The sequence below is a fragment of the Aulostomus chinensis genome, chromosome 12 (genome assembly GCF_037954235.1).
Source record: "Aulostomus chinensis isolate RoL2024-O1b breed Wild chromosome 12, RoL_Achi_v1.0, whole genome shotgun sequence".
Lineage (NCBI taxonomy): Eukaryota > Metazoa > Chordata > Actinopteri > Syngnathiformes > Aulostomidae > Aulostomus > Aulostomus chinensis.
The window spans coordinates 17,055,573-17,078,629 of NC_141331.1; the positions used below are offsets into that span (position 1 = coordinate 17,055,573).

At 42.3% G+C, this 23,057-nt stretch overlaps 1 protein-coding gene across 3 annotated transcripts in view; it reads right to left on the minus strand.

The window, feature by feature from the left end:
- Positions 1 to 23,057, minus strand: part of LOC147252297 (FERM and PDZ domain-containing protein 4-like) — a 38,588-nt gene continuing 15,531 nt past the window's right edge. For all 3 annotated transcript variants that reach the window (XM_086220531.1, XM_086220532.1, XM_086220533.1), the window contains 15 exons: positions 15,805 to 15,965; positions 15,473 to 15,575; positions 14,902 to 14,947; positions 13,838 to 13,942; positions 11,467 to 11,574; positions 10,968 to 11,099; positions 10,373 to 10,492; positions 10,112 to 10,248; positions 7,620 to 7,746; positions 7,313 to 7,402; positions 7,043 to 7,225; positions 6,768 to 6,900; positions 5,711 to 6,688; positions 3,580 to 4,770; positions 1 to 1,679 (listed from right to left, as the gene is read on the minus strand). In XM_086220531.1, the coding sequence (XP_086076657.1) occupies positions 466 to 1,679; positions 3,580 to 4,770; positions 5,711 to 6,688; positions 6,768 to 6,900; positions 7,043 to 7,225; positions 7,313 to 7,402; positions 7,620 to 7,746; positions 10,112 to 10,248; positions 10,373 to 10,492; positions 10,968 to 11,099; positions 11,467 to 11,574; positions 13,838 to 13,942; positions 14,902 to 14,947; positions 15,473 to 15,575; positions 15,805 to 15,965 (4,828 nt within the window). In that variant the 3' untranslated portion in view covers positions 1 to 465. The remainder of the gene's footprint in view (positions 1,680 to 3,579; positions 4,771 to 5,710; positions 6,689 to 6,767; positions 6,901 to 7,042; positions 7,226 to 7,312; positions 7,403 to 7,619; positions 7,747 to 10,111; positions 10,249 to 10,372; positions 10,493 to 10,967; positions 11,100 to 11,466; positions 11,575 to 13,837; positions 13,943 to 14,901; positions 14,948 to 15,472; positions 15,576 to 15,804; positions 15,966 to 23,057) is intronic.

Sequence of the window (23,057 nt, forward strand, 5' to 3'; positions counted from 1 at the left end):
CAAAAATAACAGGAAGTGTTACACAGTGTACACAGTGTCCATGTGTAAAGTATTCATTAAATTAAGGTGAATTCATGTGCATCTCTTTCATTTCTTCATGTCTTGTCTGGTGCAATGATTTGTCTAGAGCTGTTTATAGTGTATGTAATTCTCTAACATAATATTTTTTACAATTTATAAACATATATTAAGGTTATCTACATGTTAAACCCCTATATAAGCAATAAATTATTTAAATAATCCTTATCATGTAATGTTAGATAATATACTAGGGAGGTGTGTCATATGCTTCATATAGAGGCCTTAAATCTATTTAAAATGTTCATATAATTTCATTTTATTATACATAATAAAATATTGTGTACACAAGGCAATTTTCTTCCACAGCAGTTCCCATTGGCTGTTACACCCATGTCTCTCATGTATGGCTTTGAAATCAGTTATTGGGACAAAAAGAAGAGCAGTTTATTTGTCGAGCAGTGTTTTCAGTGAGCGAGTTAGTGTGTTTAGAACAGCAGACATGGTGGCAGAGTGATGTGTCAATGCATTCACACTTTGATCGCCCGCGGAGCTTACCAGCGCCGCCTCGGCAGCTTTCAGCAGACACACGTAGTTCATGACGACCTCGTCTACCTTGGCTACCACCTCACGCCGCTCCGTCTTGCTGCCCAGTCCTTCCACTAATGACATGCAGGCTTGTGTGAGGCAGCAGAGTGTGTGGAAGCTGTGTGTCAGAGTGAGCAGTAACTCCTCCGGGCTGCTGTACTCTGCCACCATCTGACTGCAGGCGCTGCTCAACACTTTGGCCTGCATGAAAAGCAGTTGGGAGAAGGTCTCCATGTCTCCTTCGTTGACCTTCTCACCTCTAGATTTATTGCTCACGCTCGAACGCAGCAAGCTAATCATCTCTAAGGCATCCTTCCGAGCGAGTGCAAACCCTGTGTGGAGGCTGTAGGTTTTTCCCTTCATTGAATTTACACGAGCTAACCTCGCCTTCAGGGTCATGCCATTCATCGCAGCGACCATGTTACTCTGTTCAGCATCATGGTCTGATTTGGCTGTGTTTTCCTCACCACCGACAGAGAACAGAAGCTGCGAGGGCTTCTTTCTGTCGTCATCACCACCATCAGTGTTGGTCTTTCTCTGTAGGAAGCAGCGACTGAGCGACCCATGGCACCAACCTGTATTTAGCCTCAGAGCTGTTGACTCTGGCAGCAAAAGGGAAACTCCTCTTGACAACCTTCTACGTGATGAATTAGAGGCCACTGAAGCCTGGGAAGAACTCTTGGGCAAGGTTTTGGCAGAGATTATCCTTTGAATTTGTGGGGGATCTTGCGACTGGACATTTTCTCCAGCACTCTTCCCTGTAAATGAGGCTTTGGTTTTCTCTAACAGAGCCTCTAAGCTCCTAGAACCTGGCAACATGGTGCTCCAGCTCCTCCTGAACATCGGAGCCCTACGTGGCTTCCTGAGGCTGCCTGTTATTAGGTCACATGAAGGTCCGCATGAAGGGAAAGCCAGGGCGTGCGGGTTGGGCTCGGGTCCGGCCTGTGTCAGCCCGCTGGGCTCTGTGCTTCTTCGTAATGATGAAGGTGAGATGATTGTGGTGGTAGTGGTACTGGTCTCATTAAAGAGAGTTAAAGATGATTCTTCCCCAACCTTCTTCAGCTGTGTGCAAGCTACACTAGGGGCAGGAGGAAGACAGAGAGAACTGTTAAGCATCCACCTGACTACAACATGCGACTAGATTATCTTAAAGTCTGAGGGATCCAATTGCTGCAAAAAATGGGTCATTCTCCCTTTAAGACCCCATACAACGTCCATGTCGTTCAGGTGTTTTATTGATTTTCAAAAATATTTATGAAAACATAGGAGAAAGTCAAGTCATTTCACACAGACACTCTTTTGGGTTCCATTTAATATTTGTTACTGCTACATGAGAAATAAAGGTTTTCATAGGCAACCCTGTAGGTTTTCAGTTCCAGTAATAAATTCTCAGGCTTGAGGAGGTTATTTACAAAATGCCATAGGTTTTTTAATTTATTTATTTTTTTCAGATGTTTTAGGATTTTAGGACTGAGTGGCTTTGGCTTAAAAGTGGAAGAGACAACAATTGGGAGGAAACGGATTTGTTGGGTTTTTTGTTTTTTGTTTTTTTTTGGAAATTATTTAGAAAGGTACAGGACAAAAGTCTTAACTTACCGAACAAAATTAGAGAGGCAAAATATTCATATTTACATTACAGCAAGTTGGCTGAAAAACCTCGAAGTATTTCTGAGCTAATAGCGTAAAACACATTGATATTTATGTGTCATCACCAACTGCGGGAGCGCCGAAGTTATCAGGTGTTGGATTAACTGGGGAACTGGCTGAGAAATGTAAGGGTTCGTTCCATTCTCTGTCTCAAATACTGTCTCACCAACAGAAGAGCAAGATGAGGGTCAGTAGGGGTTCAGCATTTCTACGATGATCTAAGTTGAAAAACCAAAATGTTGTCCATGGCACTTTTAAGCAACAGTTTCAGATATACGCTTTTTTTGGCTTTCTTGTTGCATCATACAAGAAGATCTATCACTTTTATATTCGTCTGTCAGATTAATACGAAGCCAGCAGCCAGTTTGGAGGTTCAGAAATCTCTTTCCGTCACCAAAACAACAGAGGAAAGAGGATTCTCTTTCCCTGCTACCTTGCAAAATATACTGCAGACAGGGAATAGTTTCTCAGTGGAGAAAACATCCCTTAATGATGATATTTTAGTGTTGGATTTTTAAATTATGGAAGGAGAAGAAAAAAAATCTCAGGGAAAAGCTGGGAAAGTAAAACAAAAAGTAGTCCGAGGAAAGTGATGTTCCCCTTATTTGAACTAACAACTGAAAGTACATTCCTGACCTTGTCTGTTCAGTGGCCCTGAGACGCTGCAACTTAAGAAAACACTCAACAAAACATGAGCAAATTAAGAAAACATCTTCATCAAATTGACAACTTGTGAGCAAAGATTAGAAAAGATGCTGCAAATTCACAACATTGCAGAAATACTGCAAATTTTTATTACAGGACAAATGAAAAAGTTTATAAGTGCACTTAAAAGGGATGAACACGACTAAATAGGCTTTGCCTTGCCACAGTTCGTGACCGGGGCTCATCCCATGCTGAATTTAAGCGTTTTGGGTTTATTTAAAACTGACTTTTAAGAAAATGTTGCCCAAGTGTTGTCAAACTCACAAAGATGTTCTTTTATTACCGCCATCAAGGTTTGTTTGTTTGTCAGTTTGCAGGATTTGTAAAAAAATGACGGGGCCAATTTTCACCTGACCGTGAGGAGGAGTGTAGCATGGGAATAGCAATTAAATTTTAGGGCAGATCTTTTTAATCGTTGCAAAGAAGTGAGTTTGGCTGGGGGGGGGGGGGTTTAGGCTTCAAATGCCTGTCTTTCAGCAAGTAACCTCGTATCGCTTTGGTGAAGGTATGTCTTGCTCATGTTTAGTCTGTTTACTGTGTGCTGAGCTCTGTGTGGGGCTTTTCAAAACACTTTCATCCACTCACGCAGTCTTAGATTGCTGGATGACTATTTAGTTTTACCTGTGGTTTCTTTTATCTTGGGCATCCTGTGACTGCTGTCCCTCATGGTCCCAAACCCAGGCTCAGCACTGGTAGCTGCGTGGATCTTCCTCAGGAGGGTGGGGTCCATGGGATGGCCTGTCTTCCCTTGGCCTGGTGGGCCATAAACCTTTTCCTCTGCAGTTACATAACTAATCCCCTTCAGCGAGGACTCGGACAGTGCATGCATATTGTCTGTGACACAAAGAGGAGAATCCATGGGGGTGACACAGCTGCTGCTGCCTGTGCTACAACCGGCGTCTATAGAGGAACATTGTGAACTTTGGAGAGAGTGGACTCCTTCACTTTGTATCGAAGACATGCGCTTGCTCACGTGATATTCGTATAGCCGCGTGACATCTTGCTCTGATGGCGCGATCTTAATTTGCTGGTGCTCGCTGTCCTGTGAAGTTTCCTCTCCCTCTGCTGGGACCTTGGAAGGGGAACGGAGACGGACATTTAACTGTTGGCTTCTCTCATCCGAGTCCTGCTTCTCTCCCTTTACTGTCAACCTGTCTGCGTGGGAAGCCTGTGACTCATTCACACATTCTGGAGTGAGATTCTCTTCCATTTTGTTCACCGTTGCTCTCTGCTGCCATTTTTGATGCCTGTCTTTGAAGTGAGTCCGACCCAGATCAAGTTGATTCATGTAATAGGAATCTCTCACAGTGAAGGCGTTATACTTCCCAACTAGATGAGTGGGTTCCTCTTTTGCTGAGTCTTGAGAACCCATGTGAGATCTCTCACAGGTTTCTCGTTGGACTCGGCTCTCTGGCTCCCTCAGTTTTCCCCTTTGCCTGCTCATCACTGAGCCCATATGCATCTTAGTGAAGTATTCACTGACAGATTTTGTCTCCATCGTCTCTGGCTCCATCTCACCGCCATCTGAGTGGAAAAGCTGCGAGGAGGCAACAGCAGATGATTTTGCCTCATCCTCCTGGTGCTCCTGGGTCTGCTGCCCAGCTCCGGCTCCACCATCTCTCAGTGCAGTGACCTCTGTCTTCTCCTCAGCCACGGCGGGGTAGCCCTCTGTCACAGATACATGCATCCTCAGGTGGTTGTCGGAATGTCTCTGAGCGGTGGCCAGCTCTGAGCTCTCTGTCATCTCAGAGGAGTTTGTCTCGTTTCCAGAATCTGAGGACTCGGGACTAAACGCTCGTGATATTTCAACACCTGTGTATCACAAACAGAGAAACACCTCATTATAAAAGGAAAATACAACAGACGGTAGCACGAGTCACATTTAGTTAATTGCAAAGAGATTGGACCTCGTTCATGAAATATTCTTACAAATTTGATCTCAGACATAACCTCTGGTTTACAGACAGGAATTAAAGTCTGATGGCTGTGTGTAACTGCTGGCTCTTGACATCTATTGTGTACCTCTTGTAACTACCAGTCACCCACGCTTGCAGAGACTTTGTTACAAGAGGTACACAGTAGGCATTCAAAAATGAACCACTGAGAAAAGTGCAGAAAAATTACAGGCATTAACGAACAGCACCTACGTTATTCATTCTGCCCAGCTCAGAGTGAGTTTCTCTGTGGTTCTGCTGTCACTCACTGAGGATGTTTTCCTCTCTTTAATGAACACATAAGTCAAATTGAAACTGACTCAAAAATTAAAAAAAACAAAAACGGATCTGTGTTCTTGCAGACCTGTTTCAGCCACTGACCACACAATACATGCCAAGGTTAAGGAGTTACAAATAGGCTTTTCATCAGGCTTTGTTTCCTGTCTATAAGACAGAATTAGATATAAAAGAACATTTCATGAATGAGGCCCAATAACTGGGTGGAGGGTGAAAAAAATTCCTTGGGATACCACTAACAATATAAATAAAAGCCAAAAACTATGACTATCTTACCGACAACAGGTTGTCTCACATTTAACTGTTTGATAAAATGACCAAAGCGATGGTCAAAACAGCAACAAATCTTGACAAAAAGAATGATATCGTGACGGTGAGGATGAAATGAAATGAGGTACTCACACAAAAGGAAGTGTAGAACAAAATGGGCTTTATTGAAAAAAAACAACGACAAATCAAAAGTGAGTGGCTGGAGCATGCGTGATGTTAATGTATGAATGTTACAATAGTGAAAGCAGAACCTGCGCTACTCTCTGACTGTGCAGGACTCTGTTCCTCAGATGCAGCAAGGGCCTCGAGTGCCTGCAAAGTGGACACCACCGCATCGTCCAGAGGCTCCCCCTGGCCCTCCACTCTGTGGGTGGGCACTGAATCTATGAGGGACACTGGGATATCATTGCCACCCCCCTGGGCCTGACTCCCCGCACCTTGCTGCTCCTCCTCATCCGAGCTGTCCCTGAAGCCAGGAGGAGGAGCGGCAATGGCCAGGTTAAGAGAGTGCAGCAGTACGTCATTGTCCTCCTCATCATTTCCCTCTGGCGGCGGAGGGAGGGAGGTCAAGTCAATGATGTCATCGCTGGACCCTGAGAGCGAGAGTAATGTAGGCTTGTCAATGTCACTCATCACCATGTCCTCCTCGCAGCTGATGTCATCCTCATCCTCTGCATCATCTGTTGTCTCTGCATAGCAGATATCGTGTAGCAGCGGCTCCTCGATGCACTCAGTAGCACCGAAGATTTTGGTAGAGTATTGATACCCGTCCCCGTCTTCTATGGCATCCATCATCTTGTAGTCCTCCTCGAGACGCCTGTACATGTGGCTGTGATTGTCTATAATTTCTGGACTTTCATCCATCAGTCTCTGGTAACCCAGATTTTGGGGGTTTACACTGTCTAAGGGAGGATCTCCAAATATGAAGGAGACCTTTGCACTCCTTGAGGAGTCTTGGGATTTGGGTCTTGGGATGTTGAGGTAAGTTTGGGAGCATGGGACCCGGCAGCACTCTACTCTCTCTGCCATGTGCATTAAGTGCTGAGGCTGGTGGATCTCAGTTATGTAGACTGGCTGGCCTTCGCATCTGCCCTGGTCGAGGTATTCACACTCCTGGTCAGAAAACTCTTGGCTGCACCTCTGGTTGTTTCTGTCTTCGGGCCCCTTATGGGGGGTGCTGTACGTGCACTCAATGGCCTGGTAGTTCTGCTTTATTCTCGCTGCGTGGCCTGCAAAAAGGATGCAAAGATGAAAATAGCTCCATATGAGCATGTCATTGGCTATGTGTTATGATCTTATGACACGTACTTATTTCCATGCTGTTTGTGTTCTTGGCCACATTGAAGATAGAGCGCCGAGAGTCCACCAATAATCTGTAGTAGCCAGCAGTCAAACAGGCCAGATTCATTGCATCAACGGACTCCATTAAGAGAGTGATGGGCTGTGAAAGAGGCACATAAGCAGATGACTATGAGCGCAAAATGTCTGGCTGTAGAATGAGGCTATAATGGTTGCTAAACACACTTGGAGTGTACTCATAAAACCAGTCATTTTCTCTTTGAAAGGGCAGAAAGTTTGTTAACCTTCACATCCAGAACATGGAGCTCCACACGGACCCTGTTCTCATCTTCTGTGTACATCTCAATGCGGTTGACGTGACTAAAATCCGCCAGAAGTGCCACTAGGTTGGTTTTGGTGTTAATCACATGACTGATGCCGTATTTGGGCCCCACCAGTAAAGTCACTTCCGTGTGTTTCTCGCCTTGCTGCAAGAGACAGTCAGCAGTGACATTATGTGAAGTGAACAGGAGTTAACGTGGTATCTGCTGGCATAAAAGAAAGCTTTCACTCACAATTAGTGTGGATTTAAACACCCGTCCTCCGTAGAGCCTCAAGTCACTGAGATACTTCAGATAATGGACCTTTGCCTGCAAGGCAGTCAGCTGGAATGGGGAGGGACAAGTGACACGAGGTAATTAACATGAAGTATTCTCAGCAGCAAGTAAAACCCTATCTAATAAGCAGCTGGAAATGCTCTGAGAATGAACAGTCCAGTAGGTGGTGGCCAAGCATCTTTTGTGATGCTTCTATAAAGAAGACAGATGAAGCGAGATGTAGTTAAGAAGCGGTGAAATGGATAGAGATTACTAGGTGTTCTACCTTTTTACCAGGCGGCACCAGGTTCTGGTTGGTTTTGAGGATGTGAGTGAGAGCTTTTTTAATGTTCTTCTCTTTCATGCTTGACAGCACCGCAGGAGGCAAGAACAAAGCCAGGCCCCACTCCTTCCTACAGAGACACGATTCGCAGGAATCAGAGAGGGTCACGATGAAAAACAGTCGAGGCATCACTCCAGATCAGTTTATTCACCCTGAGGTGTTGGATTCTATGGCATTGCAGCAGAACAATACAGCTGAGATCATTATTATTTAATTGTGGAACAGCAGTCTAGCCTTCTCTACAGCAGTGGTTCCCACCCTATTTTCCCTTACAGTCTGTATGCACACACAGACACAGACACACACAGACACACACAGACACACAGACACACACACACACACACACACACACACACACACACACACACACAAACACCAAAAGAATAATAAATTGATCTTTAGGGCTTAAAATGAACATTGAACTCAATAGTGAAATTCTGGAAGTGAAAATAATGATATTCTCCACTATATCCAAGTTAAATTTATTACAAGCTGGCAGATTGAGACTCTATGGTATGAACTCCGATGGAAGGATAGCTTGTTTGATCAATGAAAAATTATAAGAGATTTCACTGAGAGGTATTTCACTTCCCACAATCCCAATATGATTACACTGTCACTATAAAGGTTACATTCAAGAAGGACGCTAAACTGTCGTTAGTTTTGGACTCATTGGATCAGCTCCCGTTAGCTTTTTTCCTTGCTTTGCTTCGCTTTGATTTGATTGAATCTGGTTGTTAATCATTACTTCTTTTTATTTTTTTAGCCACGAATCAAATATTTTATGGTGAAGATTAGGGCTGCAGCTATCGATTCGTTTAGTATTCGAGTAATCGGATAACAAGTGTTGCGTATTCTGCAATTTTTTTCTTTGCAACTTTTGCTTTATTTAAGAGAAATGGTACTATACAAAAGAGAAAATAAGACAAGTCTCTTAAATTGACAAGTATGAAATGGTAATATAAAAGTACTAAGTTAAGTAACAACTTCTGCTGTACTTTTACTTTTACTGTTTTTAGTTTACGTTTGACTGAAGTACAGACAGGGTCCTACAGGAGATCGGTTCACCAACGCGCCGCCTTTTTCTCCTCCTATGAGTTTGCGTGTCTGTATTTGGCCATCAAAAAACACCAATGAGAGAGCCATTAAAGTAGACTCGACCCTCTCTGTCTTTCTGTCAAACTCATGATAGCAGACTGTCTGTGTTTCACACACAGAGACTGTAGGTGTGCGGACACTCAAGTATAGTTTGTGACCAATTTTGGCATTTTTATTTTTTTAATTAGTCTGAGAGGACGACAGCATCCGCGATTGATGAGTGCTCAGTCTGCCCTCCTCTTCTCCCTCACCTGTTCGCTCTGCTCTGAGACGGTCTGACAGTTTCTGACAGAGAGACAGACTCTCATGTTTAATGTAAAGGCCTCCTTCTGTAGTTGTTTCATCTTATAAGTACACCTGGTTGCTGTCAATGTCATTCACCATCATGTTAGTTTCCACTGTTTTAATAAACTCCGTCCTTAACAACAAGTCTCCTCCCCATGCAGCTTCCTGCTGTGAGAACTGAAGCGCGGGTGAATTTATACATGGAAAACAAAAATAGACGCGTTGGGATTTGGTGTGACTTTATAAAACATCCTGCTGAGAGAGAAAGTCAACAGATCAGACACAGACAGGGTGAGAGGAACGCACTGAGCTCCTGTGTGTGTGTGTGTCTGTGTGTGTGTGTGTGTGTGTGTGTGTGTGTGTGTGTGTGTGTGTGTGTACTGCCTGCGCGTGAATGGAGGAACTGCACTGATGCAGAGAGGAGAGACGCTGCAGCCGTGTGATGATAAATTATATCAAAATTTAAACTTAAGCTTATCAGTGCTCTGGTCTTGAATAATTCAGCTGTTTAATACCGAATTTCAGTGCCCACACCGACATGCAAAACAAAGTACAGTTCAGATTTAAACGAGGCTTGCCCCGAGGAATTTTAGTAATCCCATTACTTGAGTTACTCGAGGAATCGTTTCAGCCCAAGTCAAGATTCACCTCGTAGTTGGTTGGCTTAGATTCCAGGCTTGAAACTCTTTCTGTTAGGATTTGCTGAAACATCGATGGTAAGTCAACTGCTGGACCCCCAGGAGCAGTTCAAAAAGTGCGTGGTCACTGTTGAGCTCTATTATATTTGCCTTAACCTTTGCAGGAGGACACACGTTATGATTCACCCTTGCAAATATGTCTCTCTTGACTGTTATATGTCCTGAATTTTTTATAAAACAAATTGTCCAGCAAGTGTGTTATTTTAATTTCATTTAATGCCCCCTTTGGAGGGCCTGGATGCCAGGTTGAGAACCACTGCTCTATAACCGCATTAGAAACAACAAAATGTCTCTGTAGTTCGGAGACATGCAGTCCGAGCCTACATGGCGCTGTGTGAAATCCAATATACTTACTCAATATACTTGAGGGAAACTTTCTGAGACTGCTTGGTATTGATGGTCAGAATATACATTTGCAGGGCAGCCAGACGGAGAGCTGTGTCATATTTCAGCTCTGACCCAAATCTCTCCAATACCACATCATTACAGCTCTGGAGGCGTCAGGGAGGGAGAGGACGAGAGCAGGTTACATTACAACAGAGATGGACTGAAGTCTTCTGGTTAGCATACTGAGATTCACGCTAGACTGTACCACCTACCGGCAGATCCACTCACCTGGACGTAGAGGTACTCAAATGCTACCGCGTCTCTCCTAAGCAGGTCCACGGGATCCTTTGGAACAAATGTGATACGAAAGAAGCACTTCATCTTGTGTGACCCTGGCCTCTGTGTCACCTAGAGTCAAATATAAAGGGAGGGGGATCTATTATTAAGACAGTCTTCCAAAAGTCTAATTATTAAATTTTAACATGCCTTTCAGGATTTCTACATTCGGATGATAAGGGGAAGTATTTTGCATGCGACCTTGTTCTAGGATTGATGTGGAGTACAAGTATCTCAGGATTATTACTGTGATTCATTTTGAGTGAAGGTATGGTTTGACATTTTCAGAAGTACGGTTATTTTCTTTCTTGCTTGTTTTTTCCTCATGTTTTTTGTTTCTTCTTAGTCTTTTTTTAACATGAAGTGGACAAATATGAGGGTGACGTTTCATCTAATTCTTAGCAGCAAGGAGACAAAGCACATTTGAGTGTTTGTTCGCCATTTTTCACGTTTAACAGTTGGCCGGTGAAGGGAAGAGTAATACCTCCCTCAGTTCAGTGTCAACTGTCTCTCTCAGGTTGAGTAGCACAGAAGAGAGCTTTCTCACCTGAGTTAGCATCTCCTGCTCGTGCAGGAGCATGAGTTTGCTGGCGGATCCTTCAGCTCTTTGCTCCAGCATCAGAGAAAAGTGCTCGATGCTCTTGATGGAGAGCTTCTCTTGCAGGGTCAGGATGACATCCTTTCACACGGACATAGTCTTGATTACAACAACTTCAAAACAATGCAGCTGCCTCATTGAGCACAAGAAAATGCCATTAACATTTGTAACGGATGAACACACTCATGACCACTGCTGTGCGTACAACCACAATTTCAAATGCGAGAGAAATAAATGAGGAGGATTTGAATTGCTGACCAAGTTCCTCCTGCTCCACTTCATTGAGTTCAAACTGTTCAGAGTTTAAATCCTATTTTAAAATTACGTAAGGCCCGAAGGCCGCTGTGAAGTGAGAACTTTGCTCTTGCAGACAGTGGTTAATAACATTTAGCAACTTTACATTATGCAGCTGCATTTATAGTGAGACAAGGTTCTCTCCAGCACTTACCTTAATGGATGTGTTACAGTCAAATTTAAATGATTTTGTCTGCCCATTCTCCAGGTACACCTTCAGAACATTTGGCATAAAAAGAAGAGAGTTGTCCTTCACCGTTTCCTGTTGATAGATTAAAAAGAAATCTGATCAGTAAATCTTACTCTTTCTTATGGAATAGAGAGGTCAAAGTACACAGTGTGTGTAGAAAATATCGTGTAGAAGTTTCACTATGGAAGTGAGTAAAGGACAATGGGAGAAGCAGTTTAAAATGTTGGGATGTTTTAATATACTGATTTAGTAACAGAAGTCATCCATCCATCGATTTATCCATCCATTTTCTTCCACTTATCCTCTTAAGGGTTGCAGGGGGGGCAGGGTTCGCCCTGGACAGGTCACCAGTCCATCACAGGACCAACACATAGAGACAGACAACCATTCACACTCACAGTCACACCTACGGTCAGTTTAGAGTATCAATCAGCCTCGTCCCCTCTTGATGTCTTTGGACTGTGGGAGGAAGCTGGAGTACCAGAGAGAACCCACACAGGAACAGGGAGAACATGGAGACTCACACTGAAAGATCCTGTGATGGAGCCGGGACTCAAACCTGGAACCTTCTTGCTGTGAGGCGACAGTGCTGACCACTGCACCACTGTAGTTGTATGTGTTAAAATGGAGCTGCTAATGATTAGTGCTATACTGACAGAGTAACAGAAGGTAAAGGTCTACTTTTCTCTTTTCCACTTTTCATCTTCCTCCAAACCTGTTCTTTTTCTGTTAGTCTCAAACCAATTCAAGCTAGCTTCTTCCTCTACGTAGCACTACAAGCTAGCAGGAGATTCATGCCTGGTTGTCCTAAGTTACATAGTTTGAAAACACATGTGAAAATGTGCTCTCCTTATTCACAAGTCTGAGCACCAACAAAATCATGCTAGCAGCAGTCAGCTAAGCATAAAGATTAGAAACAAGAAGCCCGGCTATATCCAAACATGACAAATCTGCTTGGAAGTTATAACCCGCCAAAACAATCTGTCCTGTTTACACTTCCTTTTTGTACAAAATAAACAAATAATATATAAAGTTTTAAAGAGGCCCTGTGGAGTTTTATAAAGGTTATTTAAACTGTTCAATATGTATGCTTTTGTATATGCTTGTGTTGAATCAGTTTTTCCTCTCATCAAACATTTATTCTTTACATCCATGTTTAATAGCTTGCAGTCTTCTTCCATCCTGCCCCTCTGGTGCACTGCTGTTTCTTGGTGCATTATAGCCACCTGTAGAGCAGTAGCGTGAAGCACAACACCAATACAAACCTGCTTCGTAGTGCAACAGTCTGTCTGTATCCCCTGATTCCATGTCTTTATGTCGAGCTAAGCTAACCACCTCCTAACTGTAGCTTCATATTCAAACCTGGTAGAAACTTGCCCGGGGCATTAAATGTGGACACCCTGGGGACACTCTGTCCTGAACCTCGGCAACCAGACGAACATGAGCACAGGATTTATGCAGGCATGCAACAGTCCACCTGATGCAGCGGCCTGCCAGGATTTATCCTGTGTCCTTCAGATACAATGGCGTAGTCACAGATAATATTTTTTTTGCTAAGAATTATTTTTTTCAGAACTTTTTTCCTCCCAATAATGTACCATGAACACAAATGAACATAGAGTTACTCTCCCATTAAACCCTGCAAGAAATAATTTTCCCTAACTGTCAAGCTTGTTATAATCTTTTTAAATCAACATTTAATAGTTTTCACTATATTTACCGAGGGGACATTGGAGCGAGACAACAGTCATAAAAAGCAAAACACATATGAATCGTTCTTAAAAATCTCCTAACTGTGGAGTTACTCTGTCTCTGTGACTCCGCCGCATGTCATACTTTGCATATCAGGGAAGCTGTGAGTCCTCCCTGTTTCCATCAGTCTTATCCACGATTCCTTTTACAACAATTTTCATGTCTTGTGTCTTGATGTTATAGTTTATTTCTCATATTTTGGTTCTCCGCGTGCCTGCGTGGGTTCTCTCCGGGTACTCCGGCTTCTTCCTACTGTCTAGGCTAATTGGATACTTCAATTGACCGTAGGTGTGACTGTGAGTGTGAATGGTTGTCTGTCTCTATGTGTTGGCCCTTCGATGGACTGGTGACCTGTCCAGGGTGAACCCCACCTCTTGACCGTAGCTGCTGGGATAGACTCCAGCCCCTCCCCGCAACCCTTAGTAGGTATAAGCGGAAGAAAATGGATGGATGGATGGATGGATGGATGGATGGATGGATGGATGGATGGGCTCTGTACCAGCTTTAAGACTCCAAATTTGCCTCGACCCGCTATTGATAACCTGAAAGTGTGCTGAATGAACGTGTGTCCAGAGCGACTCACAGGGACTTGGCCATTGATGATGACTTCTTCAGCAAAACGTACTTTCACAGGATTCGTCTTTAACTTGGCTTTCTTGGCTGCACTGATGAATGCCGATTTGGGTGACTTTTTATGAGGGGGGAAAAAGAAGAAGGAAAAACAAAAAGATATTAGACTATAAGACTAACAGTTTCTTCGGAGATGAGTCATGAATCCACAAAATTCAACATGTAACCTTTGCAAAAGATTACAAACTGCCATCTTTTCTCTCCTCGCTGAACCAATTAAGGCGTGTCTGTGTAAAAAGCACATGAGGGAGGAGACCCTAGCTGCCGCTATGTCATTGAGGTTGCAAAGAAACGCCTGGCAAACGGAAGTAATTACAGGCTGGATTATAAGAGCTGCTTGGTCCTCTGTGGATGACTGAATACTACACCCACATTTTCTGAGATTCAAATCCTTGTTCAAGCAAATTCACTTGTTAGGTATCCTCAATATTTTTGGAGCTGTTATGTTTTTTTTTCTTTCTTTTTTTGTGCAACTGATGGTGTTTTTTTTTTTTTTAAACTGACATTAAAAGCAAATTGATGAATTGAAACGTATGGATGCAGAATGGATTCAGACACTGTTGTGTGGTTTCAAACCCCAATAGTTATTGTCTTTCATCATTTCATGTCTGCCACAAAAGCAGCGGCGCGCATGTTGTTCAGTGCGCACATATCGATGAGTCGGTCTATTTTTGGTGCAAAATCGAGCATAATTCCATTTTCACTGACATATCATGTGAACTGTAAAGGAAGGGCAAATATAAGCTCTTGGCTCTGCTTTCAGGACCATCTGGTGCTCGGTGGCTTGTAAATGTTGATGTGGCGGGTTCATCTGAGGTCTTGCGAAGATCTGACGCTACAACATGAGAAAGCTGGGAAAGACTGAAGCAATTTAAGTGGCTTTGAGTTTAGTGAGATGCAACCTTTCTGATGCAGCGCCAACACCCACATATGGCATGATTAATGGACTATACTGAATAGTAGGCTACCAACAAACGTGACAGAAAGTTAGCGCTCCTGGAGGATTGATGTACTTACTGGGTACGGCTGAACGACAGTTAACAAAATGGACTCCTTGCAGCTCCTGTGGGAAAGACTGCCGTTTAATAACATGTTGAAACAAAGGAGCAAAAATAAAAAGAGGTTCAGGAAATCTTGGAGGGGTGGGACAAGATATCAAGACTGAAATATATCACTACATGTCTCGTGGCACATGGAGTTTTATCAGGAGGTTTTTGCAGTATTTTACAACATGTGTGTGTCATGAATCCATCTCTAACTTCCAGCAAGTGTTGCGTACTCTGCCCTAAGCACAGAGTTTGGCATAATTAACATTTCAATGGAATCAGGATTCAATGTGGCTGCGTATCTTCAACCATTAGTCAGACTTTGCTCTCTAGCATGTAAACAAGAATATGAATGGAATATCTGACTAACAATTCATGTAAAAACCTCCTCAGTGTAAAAGGAAAACAAAAACAACTCTAATTGGATTGGCAGTTGTAGGATAATGAATCATAAATCCATCAAGATGGCTGGTGTTTATAGCCACTATATCAACAGGTGTAACAGCAGGTAGATGGCGTCTCACCTCAGTGTGTTGTCATACCTGACAAGGTCAATAACCCTCTCCCTGGGTGCTGAACTGACTGGCTCATCGTTAATCATAATGATCTCGTCCCCCGGGATCAGCTTGCCTTCTGATGGACCCCCTGCCAACACACGCCAACGGAGAGTTAAGTGGTACAACCAGGCAAACCATTTGTCTTGGTAGCGACTCAAGGCTCTAACAAACGCTTACTCACTGGAAGCTGTTAAGAGCAATGAATCAGCGATGTAAACCACAGCCTCACACGGGTTTCCCCTCTGATATTTGCTGCCATTTAAGGAGCATTTCATCTCCTTTGGGGAAATGTGTTGATAATAATGTTACGACTCTACCTGGTGTGACTGAGCGGACCACCACAGGTTTCTCACTGCCTGCAACAAAGCCAAATCCAAGCACTGGGTCTCGTCTCATCTCCACCTTCCTGGGTGCTGGCGGTACAAACTTGTCTCCATCCAGACGAACCTCCTCCAGGGAGCTGCTCTGGGACACGTGGCTGCAGAAATAGGAGAAACACGATGTTTCCATTTAGCATCACCACATTCAGTTGTTGTTGTTACAATGGAATGTTTTTGTTTTCTGTCAAGGCCATAATTATAATTTATATTGAAAAGGGACACTCACACTCCCAATCAGTAAATATATAGCACAATGAAAAGAAGTCAAAGCCAAGAGCAATGAGAAAATGAGTTCCAGTCAGATAATTAGAATTTTGCAGAAGTACAATACATACACGAATATGACTTTATTTAATAATAATTACTTTCTGAGCATCATGCCAAGAGCCACCACTAACAATGACTGATGATTTATTTCATGTACAGATTTTTTTTGTTCACGGCTGTCTCTGTGTCATGAACTGAAACATGAATGTAAAATATTGCATTCAATTTCCATGTTATAATAACATTAAAATGAAAATGCTGGGCTCGGTCCAAGGACAGAGGGGAGGATATGTTGGGTCCAAACACCAACCTATCAATAAAGTATTGATAGGTCCATTGGCAATAATCTATAGGGCTAGAAAGCACAGAGAGAGTACACACATAGATACAGAAAATGTACAGTATCATCGAAAAAATTACAAAGAATTTAATCAAATTATGCCTACGTTTTTAGGGAGCAAGACCATTATATCACAAATGAGTCCTTTGGATCACAAAAGGAGAAAAATGACAAAGATAAAGCCAAAAAAAATCACACAGAAATTCATTTATGACAAAAAATAAGTTAGTCAGTTCTTCATATCATCACCTGCATCTCCACCAACTTTAATCAAAATCCAGCCGTTAGTTTTGGAGATATCCTGCTCATAAATACAGACACGCTGGTGATCACATGACCTTTGCAGAGGTAATTATCACCTTCAAGAAACAATGGCAGCTGGGACTCTGGTGAATTGTGTTCAAGCTTTAGAAATAAAGAGGACAACAATAAATGCAATTATGATTTGTGTAAAAACTGTCAATCCTCAGCATGTTTAAAGACAGCTTTTTTAAATAAAGAACTGGAGCAACGCTGCAAAAATAGAACATGTGGGTGATGAAATTCAAGCTCCAATGTTTGTATTCTCACATTGCAGATATCAAGTGTGGCATCGACTGTTTACTGTAGTACTCACACTTTTGTAGGTTACTGGACGGGCCAAGTTAAAAATGTAAGAGAGCAAAGATGTGAGATTTTTCTTGGAGTCTAACATTTCTGCAGGCTGCTTGCGCAAGCGTTTATATTTTGAACCATCTCTGACCCTTTGTTTCAGTTACCCTGATCAATGTGTTTGCTTGTGCCCTTGTAACGCAGCCGTGGTTCCTTTAGATGTGATCAGCTTCATAATGTCTCTCTGGCTGCAAAAGCAGCAGCGGTGGCGGCGGCGGCGGCAGCAGCAGCAGCAGCTCTGCGTGGTGCCAACAATGTTGGTTAATTAAAGCTGTTGGTCTGGGCAGACAGTGTGTAATTCACAGTTATTCTTGACACATGCACTATTCAGCACTAAATAATAACAATTAATCTTTCATGGAACAAAGGCACAGTGAGATCTGTCAATTGCAATCTGAATACGATGAAAAAAACAACCAGAACAAAATGGTACACAGTGTTCGAAGCTGAGTTATGTCAACTTTGATTTGGGTGGGATTCAACATTTTGCCTCACAGGTTTACACAAAAATGATTGACACTGTAAACTCAGCTTCCACTATATATATATATATATATATATATATATATATATATATATATATATATATATATATATATATATATATATATATATGAAGGGACTTCAATTATGTAGCACCTTTTCTACCTCGGCAGTACTCAAAGCACTCTAGACTCATTTGCACACACTGATGGGGGAGGTGGCCATGCATGGCGCCAACATACTTATCAGGGGCAATTAGGGGTTCAGTGTCTTGTTCAAGGACGCTTAAAACACAGTCTATGAAGGAGTCAGGAACCAGTTACCTTCCCACCACTAGACAGCCACTCTAACTCATGGGCCATGCAGGCCCTAACACACACATAAATCAAATGTTTTGTCATTTTATAAGCCTCCACATAAAATTTAAGGATATACACACTTATTTTACCCACCTATTCAAGTATCGTGAGGCCTTTGTTGTGTCGGTGAGCAATCATCAGCATAAAGCTGTGGTGGGGTACAGACTTGTCTGAGCCAGAACCATCTGTTAAATCTTATTCTGCAAATAACAGCAGTGCTCCAAATGAACTATTAAATAGCGATAAAATAGCAAAATAATTGTCTTTCTCTTGCCAGCTGCGGATCCAAACATTTTTGGTGTTTGTGTTTGCTTTCTTTTGAACGGTAGTTTCTGTACCACTATCTTAAGGGTGTCTGCTACAAGATCTTTTCTTCCAAATTTGCAAGGAATGACTTTTCATCCCTCTGTCTACTCCCTTTTTGAGCTTTCTTTGGTTTTTGCCATGCAAAAGGAAACAATAAACCGTTTAAAACCTTTTCCAAGCAATAAACAATGCCAAATTCAGTAAGTTTAAAGAACAGGCTAGAAAAAGCGGGAGAAACCATGTGACGCCACCCTTGCAACATGTTTAAGTTCAACACAGCAAGAAACCATGACTACACATTTCAATATCAGTCAAACAAAATATATTCAAATCCTTAAATGTATGTATTAAACGGCTTTAAAGCCAAGTCCCCTGTAGCAACAGCAGCTAACATTATCATCGCACCTGAAGGCAGCACTGAACACACTGAACCCTCAATGGATGACAAAGCCTTAGGTGAGGCATGAACAACTTTAGGTGATAACGATCTAGTCGGATAAGTTGTTGCTGGAGAAAATGTGGTTGGTGTTAGCTTAGCATTTTGCTTGCATGTGTCTGCATTGAAATTACTTACCAGCATGCTAAATCAAAAAAACAAAACAAAAAAAATCCAGGTATGCTGCTATCAGTCCAGATGTTCACAGGACCTGATTTTAAATTACCAACAGAACAAATAAGAAACAATCCAGCAGATATTGTGTAAATCTGACCCACCGGCACACTGATGCTAACGTGCTCACAGGCATAGGTGCTGTTTAACAAACAGCTCTAATATCAAACGCTACCGATTCAATTTAAATGATAAACTGTGTAATAAGTGCTGCATTTGTATCACGCAGCGGTCATAATTTATTTACAATGAAGATCCTTCCATTGGTGAGCTTGGTTACACAGATATGTTAAGTCTTATTTATATTTATATATATACTTATTTATAACATGAAGGGGAAAAGCGGCGTCTTCTTCCCACCATATAAACATAACGTGCTGTGTTTGAGGCTCATCACAACTCACAAAAAGCTCATTATGGACAAGACAACAGAGATGTTGAGAGCAAATAACAGGAAGACACATTGGTAAAAGTGAGTAAAAACCAGTTCAAAGCCTTTCAACAAACATTTTGAATCCATTTAATGATCAGACCAATCATGACTGACAAAACGGTGGTACAGGCTGTGTCCAAAGCCTGCAGCAACAACAAGGAAAAAAAATCTCACCAATTAAAAATAATGAGCTGGGTTGGATTTTGCTGTAACTAATATCATGAACCTCATCATGGTAATTTGACAAAAAGTACGTCTGCCTGCATGGAAGACTCATTTCTACCTCAACTCAGGTGTCATTTCAGGCTATGTGTAAGATTTCCTTTTTATTCAGTGACTTAGTACATAACTTTTAGGGTGTAGCTTAACGTAACGTAGCAGAGTATTTTTGCTATCATTGCTTTACACCATTTGGAATAACCGCCTGATAGCTTATCTACCCTCATCTCGACGATAATTACATGTTTCTCACAACCTGTTTACAAGCAAGGCGCTTACATTTCCACACCTCTACGTGTAACATCTACCCACAAACACCCTTGGGGCAAATTTATACTTCTGCGTCGAATCGGTGACTTATTGCAGTCTGATGTGCACCTAGAAGTGGAACTGCATACCGTGACATCGCAGACCACAACAACTGTGACAGGTGCGCTTTGTATAGCATCACATTTCCTCCTACCCAGTTCCACACCGCCCCCTCCTCTGGTCTTAGCTCTTTTATATTTATTTCAGTAAAGGTAATCACAAAATGATCAGATCCAGTTTGAGATGCCATTGCTTGAAGTGCGGGGTCCACATAGACTGGGCCCAGGAGTATACAGTGCATTAACCTTTAGGTGTGTATGACGTACGATGCTTTCAAATATCTCCATATTAATGACCCTTGGTGCTCTAAATGTTGGGGATGGAAGCTGTCACTGCAGCGATAGGTGAGTACAGGATCACCGAATAGGTGCCCTTTTTACCAACAACCTGTCCCTTCTTACACAAGTGTAACACCGAGCCAGGCACTACATAACACTGACAAGGTATTCTCTAGTGGACCCTTCAGGTCTGCTAAAGGCTTTGGCTGGTTGTTTTTTTTTTTTCTCATATCACAGCAAAATAATTGGCATCTGGATCGCTGTGCAAATCAAAGAACACAGACTAAGAGGGCTTTCACTTCACTACAGGGACCCCAGGGCTGGATCTGAGGACCCCTGACCCCAAAGTGTACTTTGATCAGTGTTAACCCTGTAGCAAACCATACTGGGATTGACTTGAAAGGGGGTCTCAATTATGATTCATATGTGCTCAAGGCCTCTTGGATCAGGTGTGAACCCCACTAAACATGGAAGTTTCATTTCAAATCTGTACTCTCCTTCCTCTCCATGTTAAGGACCAATGGCTCGGCATTTTATACAGTAGATGCACTTGAGTACAGAGCAAACAGCAAGATGTGGAAACTGAGGGAGGGAGGGGGGGTGGGACCAGAGCAAATTAATTGTACCCAGTGTGAAAATCCCCTTACATTACACACTAAATAAGAAATTTCTTTCCAAATGTGTCATTTAACAACATGAATCAGCCAAACTGCTTTCTAAACGTATCAATTAAACATTTGATTATAATTAACCACTCAAGTCCATAATTATTCCAGTGGCACTTTCAGGCAGCCAGAGATTGCTTATGTTTTGCCTCAATTCTAGCAAATATATTATTTACTCTCGCACATTTGTCATTGCCTGTATTATCCCAATACAAAGACCTGTCACAATTAATACAATAGATACCATACAATAAATACCAAACATTTAAATTTATATCTTTTGAAGGACGTTTAGTTTTGATTTGTCGTTTCATCACTCCACTGACAAACTCAACAGATTGCACAAATCACAACCATATGGACCTGTGCATTCAGGAAGAATACTGTCTCCTCCCCAGCATTGCCACCTGCTAAACATGGCTGGCTTCCCATTGTGCAGACAACCATGCATCAAATGGCCACTAATCATACCCATTAGCTGTTAGTGTAGCTCCACAACACTCCATACTGTAATCAGAAGCCTCCGTGTCAGCCACACATTCGACACGAAGCAGAAACACGAGCAGAAAGAAGACAGGAAGATCTTACTGTTACGGTGCAGAGAGTATTTCTTAAAGGGACAGTTTGTAGGATTTAGTATCTTGCAAGTTGCATAATGTAACTTTACTGCTCAGGAGAACCTACAGTGGATCTCAGGCTAAGTTATCTGTTCAGCGTTCGTCCCACATTAGCAATTTCCAACTGGGGAAAAAACACACTTGTGTAAATTAATAAAAGTTATCTCATGACACTTTAAAAAAAGAGTAAGTCACATTTTTTAAAATCAATTTTAAGCTACTCAACATTTCCCCATGAGTGATAGATGTGACAATAAACTGTTTTTAACAAGCAGGAACATTGTGCTAAACCAGGATCTATGTGGGTGGTCATCTGCCTCGACAGGTTGTTTTTGTTTTTTTGTTTTTTTTTGGGGGGGGGGTGGTACAGGGAGTGTTCTCTGTTCAGATTTTGCTTCCCCACACTTGTTTTTTGTTTTTGCCAAATATAGTCTTTTAAACCCCCCCAAAATAGTAATTTTAGTCTTTCATCCATCCATCCATCCATCCATTTTCTTCTGCTTATCCTGTTGAGGGTCATGGGGGGCTGTAGCCTATCCCAGCAGCCTTCAGGTGAGAGGCAGGGTTCACCCTGGACAGGTCACCAGTCCATCACAGGACCAACACATAGAGACAGACAACCATTCACACTCACAGTCACACCTACAGTCAATTTAGAGTATCAATCAGCCTCGTCCCCTCTTGATGTCTTTGGACTGTGGGAGGAAGCTGGAGTACCAGAGAGAACCCACACAGGAACAGGGAGAACATGGAGACTCACACAGAAAGATCCTGTGCTGGAGCCGGGACTCAAACCTGGAACCTTCTTGCTGTGAGGCGACAGTGCTGACCACTGCACCACCATGCCGGTGTTTTTAGTCTTCATTTGCATAATAAAGTAAAACTCTCAGTTCAGTGTAAAAATGTGAAAAAGGAAATGGTTTCATGTGGAAACCTGGTACTCAACATGGGCTCTCTATGTTGGTATGAAGGGCTCATTCTACATGGATGAAAGACAAAATATGTCTTTGTTTTAGGTGATTACACAAAAACTACTCTTTCTCAACGTTTTGCCACTGATGCCTTGACATTCATAGCCTGTCAGGTTTGAATTGTCTTGGTTCTACTTTGTGGTATAGCTGTGCTTTGTCCCTATCCTCTTTCTGAGGAATGTGAGCACCAACATTGAATATGTTAAACCTACCAAAGGGAAATCCTAATTCAATGTGGCAAATGCTTTGATTAAATTTGAAAATGGAACAACCACTTTGACATCTTTGTATAATGTGGAAAGAGATTGCCGTGTCATGCTCGGCATTTAGACTGATTGCTCAACCCATTTAACAAGAAGTCTCTGTTAAATCGTTTGTTTGGTGATGTCGATCCACGCAGCTCCCTAAACTATATTATATCTCTTTAATACCATGTGTCACACTGTTAATATTAAATGGCTCCTGGTTTATTTATGTGCTGCTGTCACGCGGACTTGTTCCTTTAAGAAATATAACAATCTAGTGTCAGCACCCTGCAGCCTTGACAAACTCAGATGGCCAGCATCAGTCACAGAAAAGGCCATTTGATTATTCATGAGTCTTCCTCAAATTTAGAAAGCAA